Genomic DNA, 12,626 nt, shown 5'->3' on the forward strand with positions numbered 1-12,626 from the left:
GTGGATACCTCCAAGGGTAATGCTCCATCTCACCACGTGTTAGAGAGTAAACAAAATCCTGGATCTGCTCCAAAACGTTATGAGGTCTTCCTGAGTCATGTCCCACCCCTCCACAATGTTTCATGGAAATCAGCCAAGTAGTTTTTGAGTGAAAACAGGTGAACTGTTACAGAAGAAATGAGCAAAGCCAAACAACAAAAACAAGATAAAACTCCCTTTAATATGCAATGAATCATTTTCAAGTAACCTTTTTTTTTCTAATGTCTGTTGGTAACAAAACAATACTGTATACAAACACAAAATTGCTACATTAATGTAAACAAGATATAAAAATGATCCTTATGGTAATAAAACAAGTATTTGCTGCAGAATTCCCCTTTTAATGTGATTTTCTTTTTTTCTTAGACCAACCTCCACCAAGCTCACGGTTAAAATTTCAAAAATATTCAAAAACAATATGGCAACGTAACATTCAAACAGCAATTTTTTTTTCTCTTTTTTTCTTTTCTTATTTTAGTCATCACACTCAGATGCTAAGTTTCAGTGGTTTGATGTTTCAACTTACTGGTGGAGTCATGTACACATCAGCCATGCATTTTTGATATTGCATTAATTTACTTAATACACCGTTATATATTAATGTTGATCCACTGTCTTTCCAATTTATCAGCTGTGGTTTTTTTTGTTACTGAGAGTAAAGCCTGATGGCGACTGTCGAAGGGTTTGTCATGCAATCTGACCGTTCTGCATCTGGGAGTCTTTACATCTGTGTGTGTGTAATAGAAAACATAAGAACAACAACAACATGAACAGGAACCGAAGAGACTGTACTAAGAGACTGATAACTGCTGAAGCTGACACACTCATTCAAGGCATTAGTGAGACAGTTTCCGTGCTGGCGTGAGGGGCAACAAGGTGGCTGAGGAGCAGATACATTATTTAAAAAAGGAGAGGGAGATTATCGGGAGCTCATTCCAAATTCAGGGAGGGATTTCATGAGTTTTCTTTGCTGTGGATGAGGAACCAGGTGGTGATGTGTTTCTGTGGGACAGTAACAGGCTTGGTACATCCATCCTGCCAAACTGGTCCTGGCTGCGGGACCTGGAGGGTTCTTTTTTAAAGGGGGTGGAGAAGCAGGGGGAGATGGACCAACACCGAGGTGAGAGAGGAGAAATAAGTGCGTGGCTTCTGACAGATCTATGACAGGAAGTGACCGGCTGGACTGGGACATGAGAGATGAGTCTATGATAAGATGTTGGACATGAACTCGTAGAATCGTTTGGAGTACTGCTCCGGGTTCACTGTCGAGATCTCGGCCCCCGCCTGAAAAATAAACAACAAAAAGGAAAAAGGAAATTTGAGTTTAAAGAAGCAACACGTGCATAGTACCAAAAAAAATCTTATGATTAAAAAAATTGTTTTGTGTTACATCAGCTAAAAGGCACTTTCAGGGACCCTGACACCCAACGATCAGTTCGAAAATCCACTTTACTGGTATAACACTTAGGCCAACAGGTAACTACTGTTTTCATCAATGATTCATCTGGTGACACTTGATACAATCTTATTTTAATACAGCATAAAAATAACAATAAAACGTTATTTATTATTATACATTTATTTATTTACTTTAAGTATTAATGCATTTATTTTTCAAAATGTTTCCTTTAAATTGTTTGTGTATTTTTCTATTATTACACAATTTATTTAATTAATACTGACTCCATTTGCTTTGCCTTCTTTAAATGAGTTGAAAGTTAGAATTATTAAGTTGTGTTCACACTCACCCCGTGTTTCACAGTTTTGGCAGCATGTGCAGCTTTTTTCTTAGCGTCATAGTGCGTGAGGATGTCGATGATCGCCATGAAGTATACCTCCTTCCTCACAGCACCTATTCAAAAAAACAACACGTACTTTACTCTCACCTGAAAAACACAGGGATAAATGGTGCAATGCTATCGCTGCTATGCTTTAGCTTTGTTTGACAAATGTTCTACTACTACTTTGACAATTTCACAATAGTTTTGAGAGATCTTTACTTTGCCAATACAAGAAGCTAGGTTTTATTGTAAGTAAGCACAGATTGTTAAAACTGTCAAAATGCCTGCAGTTCAAGGGAAATGCTGCAATAAACACACTGTGAAAAACCAAAAACGATAATTAAATAAATAATATAAACTTTACTGAACAGTGGTCATCTTATCATCTGTGTGTGTGGTAACATAAATCTACAGCCATGTTCACTACGTCAGATGAATGTCAAAGACAACGCTCACTGTCGTGGCTCTTGATTGCGTAAACGTCCACTGAGGGGTCGAACTCCCCAGGGCCAAAGAATCCTCCACAGTTGAGGGGGTTTCCGGGGCTGTCGGGAGGCGTGCCGAAGGAGCCGGTGAGCACGCCTCCGCCCATGCCATCGTTCTCGTACTCGTCCTCCTCTCCGGCAGCATCCACGTCCATCTCCTCCTGCTCCGCCCGCTCCACATCATGGATGCCCACCAGGAGACTGTAGTCCATGATCTTCAGGGTGGCCAGGAACTGATAAACACATGTGACACACACAGAAAACGCTCAGTCCAATGTCTTATTAGCACATCTGCTCCTTTGTGTTTTTTTACTGTGACACACAACAGATGGTCAGTACATCCAACCATATGGAACATGTAGTCAAATTCATATTTTAAATAATGATATGATCACTTAAAACTCTGCCCTAATGGTTGAAATCATACAAATCAAAATCCAGATGACAGCCTTTAAACTGTTTTTATTCATTGTGTCTGAAGCACTGGGCTTTAAAAACAGCACGAGCAATGAGTAGAACACTGATGTGATTTCACAAAGAACCACGTTGTTACTACCCAACCCAGGGGGTGGATACTGGACCAACTTTCCCGATGTCAGTGCGTTACTAATTGGTCTTCACAACACAAATGACATACATGATTATTTTCATATTGAGCGCGAAAGTGAGATCTGAACACAAGTGGGACAGGATACACATTCAGGGTGTATTTTACTATGATACATGAGGTTTGGCACCCATAACAAGAAAATACATTTTTCACCAATGTAATGTCATACAGAGTATTTCATTGCAGGGCTGACAAATTCTATACTGTAAGGCAGCTCAGATCAGATGAGACGAGTACATGGTTATATTTATTACCTCTACATCCCGTTTTAGCTTCTCCATAAAGTACTTCTTGTTGTCATCTCCTATCTGCAGCTTCTGGCCCTCATTCAGGAAGTCGTTGTCTTTCAAAGTGGGGAGTTCTTTAGCCTGAAGAGAGAGACAGTTTGGTTTTCCAAGTTTTACTTGATAATAGAGACAAATAGCACAAATAGAGATGGATGTGAGATTTTAGGAGGATTAGTTGATACAGGAAAAAAAACAAAAGTTCATAACTGTTATATTATAGCCAATAGATAAAGACAAAGGTCTGACTCAGTGGCCGTGGTGACAGTTTACAACTGTCTAAAAACAGAGCTCTACACACTGACAGCATGACAACTAAAAACACCTGCTTACTTATAATGTCTTAATTTAGCCGTCATTTGACAAGTTCCCCTCAGGGGTTTTTGTTCCATCATGTCAGCAGTTGTTAGCTCACAGAAATAAAACATACCTTCTCCTTGTCGCTGGCTTCCCTTGAGACCGTAGAACCCTACGAACGAGGGGAAATGAGAATAAAAATAGAATTAAAAAGTGAAAGCAGCTCCAGACACATCAGAGGGACAGTTAGCATATTCCTCTTCTTATCCTCAGATTCTTTTTAAACTGTCAGTGTTAGAAAGCCAAGGTTGTTTTCTCCAGAGAATACTTGGCAGGAAGACAGCCATATGCTATAAAGGATTTTTTGTAGGGGGAGAGTAAAGAAGCGTGCAGTCTGAATGCTGTTTTCACAGCTGCTGGAAACTGCATCTTCATATCCAGCTTTAGCCCAGACATTATTTATGAGCTGAATTTGTAATCTCCAGTAAATATTATCATGAAATTATGAATGTTATGTTAGCAGCAGCTAATCTAGCCTCAAGCAGAGATGTGGAGCAGGGTACAGGTCTGATGATGCTCACTTTCTCCACATCCTGGGTTTATCATTTAAATATTATTACACAATACAACTTGCATGTTATACCTTAACAGCATTTTTAACATGATTCCGTGACCCTTAACCACTGCAGAATCCAAGTAAATTAGCCATTTAAGCAATAAATTCAATAATTTCAATTTCAACTTGATGAAGGGATGTGGCATGGTTCAGGGAAGAACCCATTCAATTTTGGTACGGATCCTGATCAGGGGACAGATCCAGTAATATTTTTCACCCTCTTTGAAATTGTGAGAGAGGGAGTTTATCAACATTTTCCTCGACTTCTCATAAAATAATGAATGGAGCGTGATGAAAAAAAGTTCAGGCATATTTAGGGGACATATTTGTGCTTCCAATTAATTATCTCAAATGTGCTTGACCACCATATTCAAATTTGTTCTGCCACAGTTTCATAATGAACCCAAATATTTTTACTATCTAAAATGACTTGAGATAATGTAATTTGACCAGCTATGGTCAGAATTTTTTTTACTGTCCACTCGCAATTTCAGCTGCACTTGTCGCAAGCAATGTAGTTGTCCCTCTCATGCGAGAACTTCGTTTTCACTATTTAGTCTGTGTACCTGTCACTCGGAATCTGTTGCTCGTGAGAGTGACCTTTGTGCGTGTGCGCCCCTGTTACTGTCACACATTGAATTAATTCTGTGGGAAAAGCTGGGGGACTGATATTTATGAGTGTTTGCAATTTGGTGCAGATCCAAATACAAATCTGTATCTAGTGAATTTCAATGTGGTTTCATAGGGAGACTGTTGGGCCTTGGGGGAGGTTTGTGCTCTGAGTGACATTCTAGTTCCCATTGTTGTTATTTACTTGTCATATATTGCTTATGTATGTATCTCATTACTTTGACACAGTGTTCATTCAGTGTGTGTTTACAGCTGTAATGAGGGATTCTCGCGTTTGATTCACTTTTGACTGTGTGACAGTTTAAAATTAAAGATCAATGTGCAGTCAATATATGTTAGCATTTTTAAACATTTTGCCGCAATGATAAGATCTTGAGTCCTGCCCCTTTGAGAAAACCTGATCTAACTATCCAATACCAAACATATACAGTAACCTACGTATCCTACCTTCAGGTCATATTTGCGGTGTACAGTGAGGCGATGGCTGAATACATTCCGGGTTACCACCATGTAGGTCTCCACCCCGTCCACCGTTAGCCTGTACATACCCAGGAACTGAGGGAGCAGCGTGTTGCCATGACACTCCACTATAAACTGGATAGAGGCAGGGCAGGAGAGCACAGAGTGTAACGGCAAGCGTGGGAGTGAGGCATCAAATATCAAAACCGATTTAAACTGGACACAGCAATTTTTTACAGTCATATCATTTCTGCAGCGCCGCATCAGTTACATGCATGTATATGAGAGAAAACAGATGTTTTATTACTTTCACTGACAATTTTTGTTTAAATACTGAATGAAAGGAACAGTACTTATTTTAAACATAACTGCTTTCAGACATGCAGTAAACTCCGGATGTTTCTGTATGTGAGAAAGCAAATGTCCGAGTCAGTTGCTCTGGACATTCTGCAGAGTTTCTCCTGTCAGCCCCCAGTAAAAACTCTGGATAATGTCTGAATGAGCCCATGTCAGAACGCAGCAGGGGATTATCCGGAAGATTCGCTGCAAGTGAGGGGGCGTGTTGATGACGTTTATAACACGAGGTGGGCGCAAAACTGAAAAGAAAAAGAAAAAAAAGAGTACAAATACCTCAGGATGAAAAAGAGGTGCGATACACATAGACGACACAGACGAAGATGTCAACTTGGGTAGACAGAAGGATTCTAGAGTTCTTCACGATAAGACCCGACGCCTGTGTTTATGTGCTGTAAACAAAAACGTGATCTCCGCAGTGGAATTTATATGTTATGTGCTGCCTACTACAGGCTGCGCAACCCCTCACCAGAACGCTCTGGAGATGTTTGTGTTGTTGTGAATGCATCTGTTCTAATATCCGGAGTCCATGTCTGAAAACGGCTCAAGTAATCAAACTAAAAATACAGTAGTGAGAGGGTCCCTACCTGGTGATATTTCTTTAGGATGTTGTGCATCTCAGCGATGTCCTCACTGGACACGGTTTTGATTACAAAGCGGTGGTCATAGCTGGACAGGAAGCGGTTGCCAAAGCGACCCTGGGAGTCGCTGTTAAGCGGGGCGCTTCTCGTCAGAGAGTTCTGACAAAGACAAATCATCAAAATTTCAAAATCGTCAACAGCTATTAAGAATTTTCTATTGATTTCATTCATCAAACGTTGTTGCATGTTAGCCACCAGTGTCTCACCTGGTAGTCCTGGTCGTCGATGCAGAACCTCTCCCTCAGGTTTCTGAACACCATGGGACAGTACTCTTTGAACTTAAAGCGACTAGGCAGGTTTTCTCTGACAGGGAAGAACAAATTGGAGCACAAAGTGAAATTGAAGAAGGAGCCTCATTGTTGACATTATTTTTATTTGGACACCAACAACAATAAAATGCTTAGTTGACATTTCATGTGTACCAGTCACAAGTTATGGTGCTGCCTGTTCACTGGATGAACTTTAGCTTTACAAAATAAACATGTTACATGTTATATATCAACTTAGAAACTAGATTAATTCTGAATCACAATTAAAAAATATAGTGTGTTTGCTTATATACACTTTCTATTGCGGATATTTTGTATTCTCAGCATTTGTCATTAATTTTGTCCAAGTAAACAATAAACTATACCAGCAAACCAGAACAATTACTGAATTGATAAAGATTTAAAGTTTGAAACATGAAAGATTTGGATTTGCACACATCAAAGTTTCATAAATTATATACTATGTGACTTCACTCTGAAAACTGAGAATTTGGGATGATAAAATGTCAAAATTAAAAATGATTTGTGTTTGGGGATAATAATCGATTGGTGGTTTGTGATCACACAGTTTCTCTTTACCTGGACAAAATGTATTTCATATTAACAGATGTTAAAATGTTGTGGGAATTACCTAATCAACTGAGTGTTAGAGGAAGATTGTACTCTTTTATGTTCTTAAAATGCATAAGTTGGCTTTCTCCGTCAGACATGAAAGTTTTTAATAAACCCATTACGATTGCCTCATACATCTTGGGTGATTTGGTTTGCCAGAAACACACCAAGAAATCTACCCAGTCTGTATTCAGATTGAATTCTTGTTCCAGCAAACTAGACACAGGAAGTGCATTTCTGCATAGCGCTTATTTTCATTTGGTCTGTGAACACAGAAATTATGTTTATTTGCATTTGGTGAGAGGTGGTCCCTTGAGACTAATGTGGCGACACGTTCTGAAACTAGGGCTGAATGTGGCCAAAGACACCAAACCAAGCTCCAATATCATTAGATGTATCAAGAGTAAATACCTTCAAAATCCTGACAGGACTATCAAGATGAAACTAAAGGAATGTGAGGGACAAATGATGAAGATATCTCTCTTCTATTCTCTACCTCATAGGTCCAAAGAAAACACCACCCCCCTGCTTCAGTTCTGTACTGCTACTTTTCCTGGAGGATGATTTGAATTGCAAAGCTGCTCAGTTAAATGTCCACTGGAGCTTTGACAACAATCTTTGTCACTGCAACATGACCCCCCAGTAAAATCTCCATTGAAGCATCACATAGTTCCTGCTGATTTGTCAGCTGTTCTTTCATGCCGTAAATATCTTGTTCTACCACAGCCTGAATGACGGTGACTGAGTGAGGACACTGAAGTTCCCTGAACTCACTGCCATGTTCAAGAAGCAGTTTCAACTTCTGCTTTGTGACATGTAGCATTATTCTGTTGGAAGCAGCCATTAGAGGATGGTTAACAGTGACCTGGGGCAAGATAATGAACCCCAAATTGCACCCCATACATAGTAAGTATGAATAAGGGTGAATGTGACCAGAAATGTAAAGCACTTTGAGTGGTTGATAAGAGCAGAAAATTGCTATATAAAACACAGCCCATTTAAATAATGACTGATTGGATGATCGAAATGTTGCTAAAAACATTCCCCACACCACCACGAACCTGGACTGTTGACACAAGGAAACCAGTCCCACTATTGAGGCCAAATTCTGACCAATCCATCAGCATGGCTGGACCACCCACCTCAATTTTAGACATATTGTTTAGTCTGAGATGCGTTTCTGCTCACTACAGAAGTTAGAGTGGTTATCCAAGTTACCATAGACTTTATGTCAACGACAAGACATTTGTCAGTGAACATCTCTAGAGATCTGCAGTTTAAGAAACTCACGGCCGTCTGTCTGACACCAACTATCATGTCACAGTCACAGAGATCACAGATTGTCATCATTCTGAAGTTTGACATGAACATGAGGCTGGATACTGACAGATAGCTCCTGACCCGTATTTGCAGGATTTTATGCAACACACTGCTACAGCCAATAATGATTGGCTGGATGGATCAATGAGCAGGTGTACAGGTGTTCTTATTTAATAGCTTGGCAGGCGTGTTACCACATATGTAAAGCAGGAGCATCATCATTTTACAAAACAAAGCTATCAATCATGTTGGGAATGACAGCAGGTGTTTTGAGCTTGAATAGTGTGGTGACCTTTTTGTTTACACTTGGATTACAGATTTAACAGATTGTGCTGACAGTGCATAAGCTGTGATGTACCTACTTGTTAAATAGGTGGTTGTCCACTTTGATCTTACTGTAGGCTTTAAAGTCATCTGGCATCAGCATTACTGGTACAGGCACATTACTTAACTCGTTAATCTGAAGGAGAGAAGTGAGAAAGAGAGAAAGCAATCAGACAAGAGCCTGAAGGAGAAAAGAAACAGGTGATACATACACACTAACAGACTAGGAAGTAGGATTAGAAATATAAGAAATTAAAGCAGCAACATTGACACAGTTTTAAAAAATGCGAGGAGAATATTCACTTCACTGCAGTGCAGTTACAGTCAAACACAACAAGATGCTTGAAACACCAAATGTGCAGAACAGAGCCCTGTCTACCTGTAACGCACCGCAGTTTGCAAAATCAATATGTATTGTCAGTTTCATGTGAGCCATACACATTCTGCCAAATCTCTGCGAGTGTTTACCAGCAGCAATCATTAACTTTCGAGACCACAGAACAAACTGACAGTTTGTCTTGCTGCTGCTGTTGCTGCTAAACCCCCGGACACTGATCTTATCTGCTCAAACACATCCAAAGCACAAGCACTTCACAGAAATCTGAGTAGATTATCATGAACACAGCCACACAGCTGTTAAGGAAATAATAAATAACACACAGATAATGACATTGAAATATTCTACCACTGCAATAGCTGCATGGAACAATATTACATTTTGCTTTAACTCCCAGATTCATAATATAAAGAACAAATTAAAGAATATCTTATTCCACAGTTGTTGTTTGTTGGAAATGTTAATCACACAACCCTAGTCTCACTGAAAGAGCAGTGACAGTACAGTAAAATACAAACACTCCCTGAAGTTGACACTGACGAATCAGAGTGACTAATTATTTGCTAGACTAGTTTCTGAAGGAGTAACAGCATCAAACAGGTGGTGTACAGCACATCACCTCAACACCAAGTGACAGTGTGTGGAAATGAAGTCCCCCAGCATCACAGCAAAGGCATGATTAAAAATGTATACGTTTTCTGCTGCTTTGATGAGAAGTCTGTTTGATGTCTTGAATCAGCTTCCACCCACACCTCAAATCACCAGGCCTGTGTGCTGCACCCACACAACCACTGCCAAAGTTCACCCACTGTGGAGATGCTGCAGTGATAACCATATCATTAGCTGCTTCATTAGTTCCGTGCTCGAATGCATTTTATCCACCACACCTTTTCATTCAATGGGCGACGAACAACGGTTTGTGGTACGTACACATACAGACACACACAAATGTCCACAGTGTGTCCAGTCTGCTGTCAGCAGCTTTGGATTTTAACCATCTAGCTGCAACTAGTTAAAGTTTATGTTGGATGACTGGCCATGTGTGTGTGTGTATGTAATCTTTTTGTTACCTCGTTTGGACTTTTCCAGCATAAACACAGGTCCAGTAAGTCTCATTAGGGACCAAAGCCCAGGCCTAATGAGGCAAAAATTATGCCTCAACTAATTTCCACCCCCTGCTGTGTTCTCACATCGAATTCTCCTGAATTTCTACAAACTTTATAGCAGGAGGCCAGACGGTGACATGCACCTCCTCCCGGAGAAAATCCAGGGAATCTGCGGAATTCAGTGCATGTCTGAAAGCAGCTCGTGTTCGGTCCAGTTAGCCTCATTGGGGACCAAAGCCCAGGCCAAATGAGGAAAAGCTTATGCCTAAACTAATGTCTGAGGTCCTGGCTAAGGTTAGGGGTAAGATGTGAACCGTGCTTAGGTAGCATGAACTGGACATGGTTATGGTTGGATTTAAGGTTCTGGCTAGGCTGCTCACGAGTGGAAGTCTATACAAAGTCCAAATCAGGATAGCTTTTCAAACCTGTATGTGACTGACCAAAAACAAGACAAAAACAGAGGAGGAGGAGTCAGTTTACCACCCATATTTTGTTAACTGGTCTGATCACCTCAGCATCAGTATCTGACCATACAGCTGTGTATCTTCTGCAGCCTGGAGGAACCACAAAAGTGTCGTGGGCACAAATTACACCGAACTCAAGTCAACTACAATTCCGATACTAGATGCTCTCCTACTCAGAGCAAGTCAAAACGCTTCCACACTGAATGTAGATGTGTGTGTCACAGCTGACAGGCTGCTTTTCACCATCAGACTGTGCCAGAGTGTGTATGTGTGTGTGACAAAACAGCAGGAGGTGTGTTGCATATAAGGCAGAACCCCTCCATCCATCTATAGGCGTCGCGTCTTCCCTACACTGAACTTGTCATAGCAATTGGCAGCTTGAGCCAAAAGTGAATGTGATACACCGTCTGCTCTATTTATACGGGAATTGTGTAATGGAAGAAGCCGCAGCAAATGGGTAACATGCGGGTGCACAGGAGCTGCAAACGGAAGCTCGGACCATTGGAACAATAGCACGGGTGCTGTCCGTGGATCTGGAAATGAGTGTGACCTGCTGCTAGGGCTGCCTGTCACACCCCTCCCACTCCACGCCTGCACGAACTACAGCAGCTCACGACTTGGCTCCACACATTCTTCACCACCATCCATGATTTATGATTGCAGAGTGTCGTCGCATAGCTTTAGGGCGCAACTGCACAAGCTGCCGCGAACATGCACGTTTTTTTTTTTCTGGCAGTCGTGCCAAAGCTGCAGAGAGTTTAACACAAGCACTTTAAATCCCTGCAAAGCACGTTTCAATATGAGCCGACCGCGGCTAAATCCCGCGGCAGCAGCGGTCAACTATCAGCCGTGTGGAGGTTGCTGGTTCAGCACTGACTCAGCCCGCAGATATGTGAGCAAGCACTTCACTACAGTGGGAATTAGACACATTACATGGCGACTGTAAGCATCCGAGCTGCCTTGACAGATGAGGTCAGCTGGCTAACAAGCTAGCAGGCTAGCTAAATCAAAACAGCAGCATAAACAAACCGCCCGCACAGCTACAACAAGACATTGAGGGTGTATTTACCGTGTGGTTGACCCCCCACATTAAAACGCTGAGAATGGGCTCGCTTGCACGGAAGAGTTTCACTTTCTGTCCTATAAAATGCTTCTTTTTCGTCTTGGTTTTGCTGGCGCTGACAGGCGCTGCGCTGGTGCAGTTGGATGACATGTCTCAGGCTGGGGGGACTCGGGGTACGCAGGGCGGCGCTCACTGGCGTTCACAGCCTCGACAGACAACCACAACAAAAAGATCGGAGAGTTAAGAGCGTTTAAAAAAATCTAGAAGTGCATCGTGCTCGTCGTCCGACTCGCGGCGAGTCTCCGGGCTGGATGGGTGTCTTGCCGGGGAGTCAGCGGTAGAGCATTTTGCGCCGTCACCACCCTTCCTCCTCCCGAGCAGGCCGCGGTGGAGTCCAGGGAGCAGCTAGCCGGCCATCAGGCTCCAGCAGCCTCTCTCTGGAAACTGAAGAAACACTCAGTGAGCAGGGCAAGAGGTGAACCGTCGTCCTCCAGCTCCTCTCCCTCAGACACACACTACTGCCGTGAGGCCGCTTCGCTCGGAGCCTGTAATCCCGTCATGATGCGCCTCAGATTGTTGTCAGTCACTAAGCAGCGCCGCTGGTTGGGGTCTCCTCAAGATGGCGTCTCCGCTGCGCTGCACAGGCAACAGCGCCTCCAGCAGGCCGCCGACCGAACTACGGGGTTTCCCGCACTTCAAACTAAAATCGGAATCTGGATGAAAACACGGTCATGTAGTGTGGATAAGAATAAGAATAAGAATACGAATACGAATAAGAATAAGAATAAGAATAACTTGATGGTAGTATGACTGCACATATGGAAATTAAAGGCACAGTCTATATACAGTATATACAGACATGTTAACACATGAACTTATTTATTATGGTGACCCAGTTTAAATGGCTGTATGCAACCTGCATCAGAGGTAAAACT

General features: G+C 41.9%; 1 protein-coding gene across 1 annotated transcript; it reads right to left on the minus strand.

Moving 5' to 3' along the window:
• Positions 1–201: 201 nt before the first annotated feature.
• Positions 202–12,329, minus strand: LOC118116561 (phosphatidylinositol 5-phosphate 4-kinase type-2 beta). The gene is made up of 10 exons (XM_035168335.2): positions 11,698–12,329; positions 8,760–8,857; positions 6,403–6,499; positions 6,143–6,295; positions 5,190–5,336; positions 3,630–3,668; positions 3,170–3,283; positions 2,277–2,538; positions 1,788–1,891; positions 202–1,323 (listed from the first exon to the last, which is right to left on the minus strand). Exons 1-10 carry the CDS (start codon positions 11,839–11,841, stop codon positions 1,243–1,245), a joined length of 1,239 nt encoding a protein of 412 aa, XP_035024226.1. The 5' UTR covers positions 11,842–12,329; the 3' UTR covers positions 202–1,242.
• Between the last annotated feature and the right edge of the window lie 297 nt (positions 12,330–12,626).

The sequence above is a fragment of the Hippoglossus stenolepis genome, chromosome 2 (assembly GCF_022539355.2).
Source record: "Hippoglossus stenolepis isolate QCI-W04-F060 chromosome 2, HSTE1.2, whole genome shotgun sequence".
NCBI lineage: Eukaryota > Metazoa > Chordata > Actinopteri > Pleuronectiformes > Pleuronectidae > Hippoglossus > Hippoglossus stenolepis.

Bases quoted from the DNA above. Each gene is read 5' to 3' on its own strand.
- LOC118116561 (XM_035168335.2), bottom strand. From the start codon at position 11,841: ATGTCATCCAACTGCACCAGCGCAGCGCCTGTCAGCGCCAGCAAAACC. The intron at 3,669-5,189 runs GTAGGATACGTA...CCTCGTTCGTAG, and splicing joins ACCGCAAATATGACCTGAAG to GGTTCTACGGTCTCAAGGGA. The intron at 3,284-3,629 runs GTATGTTTTATT...CTCTCTCTTCAG, and splicing joins AAGCCAGCGACAAGGAGAAG to GCTAAAGAACTCCCCACTTT.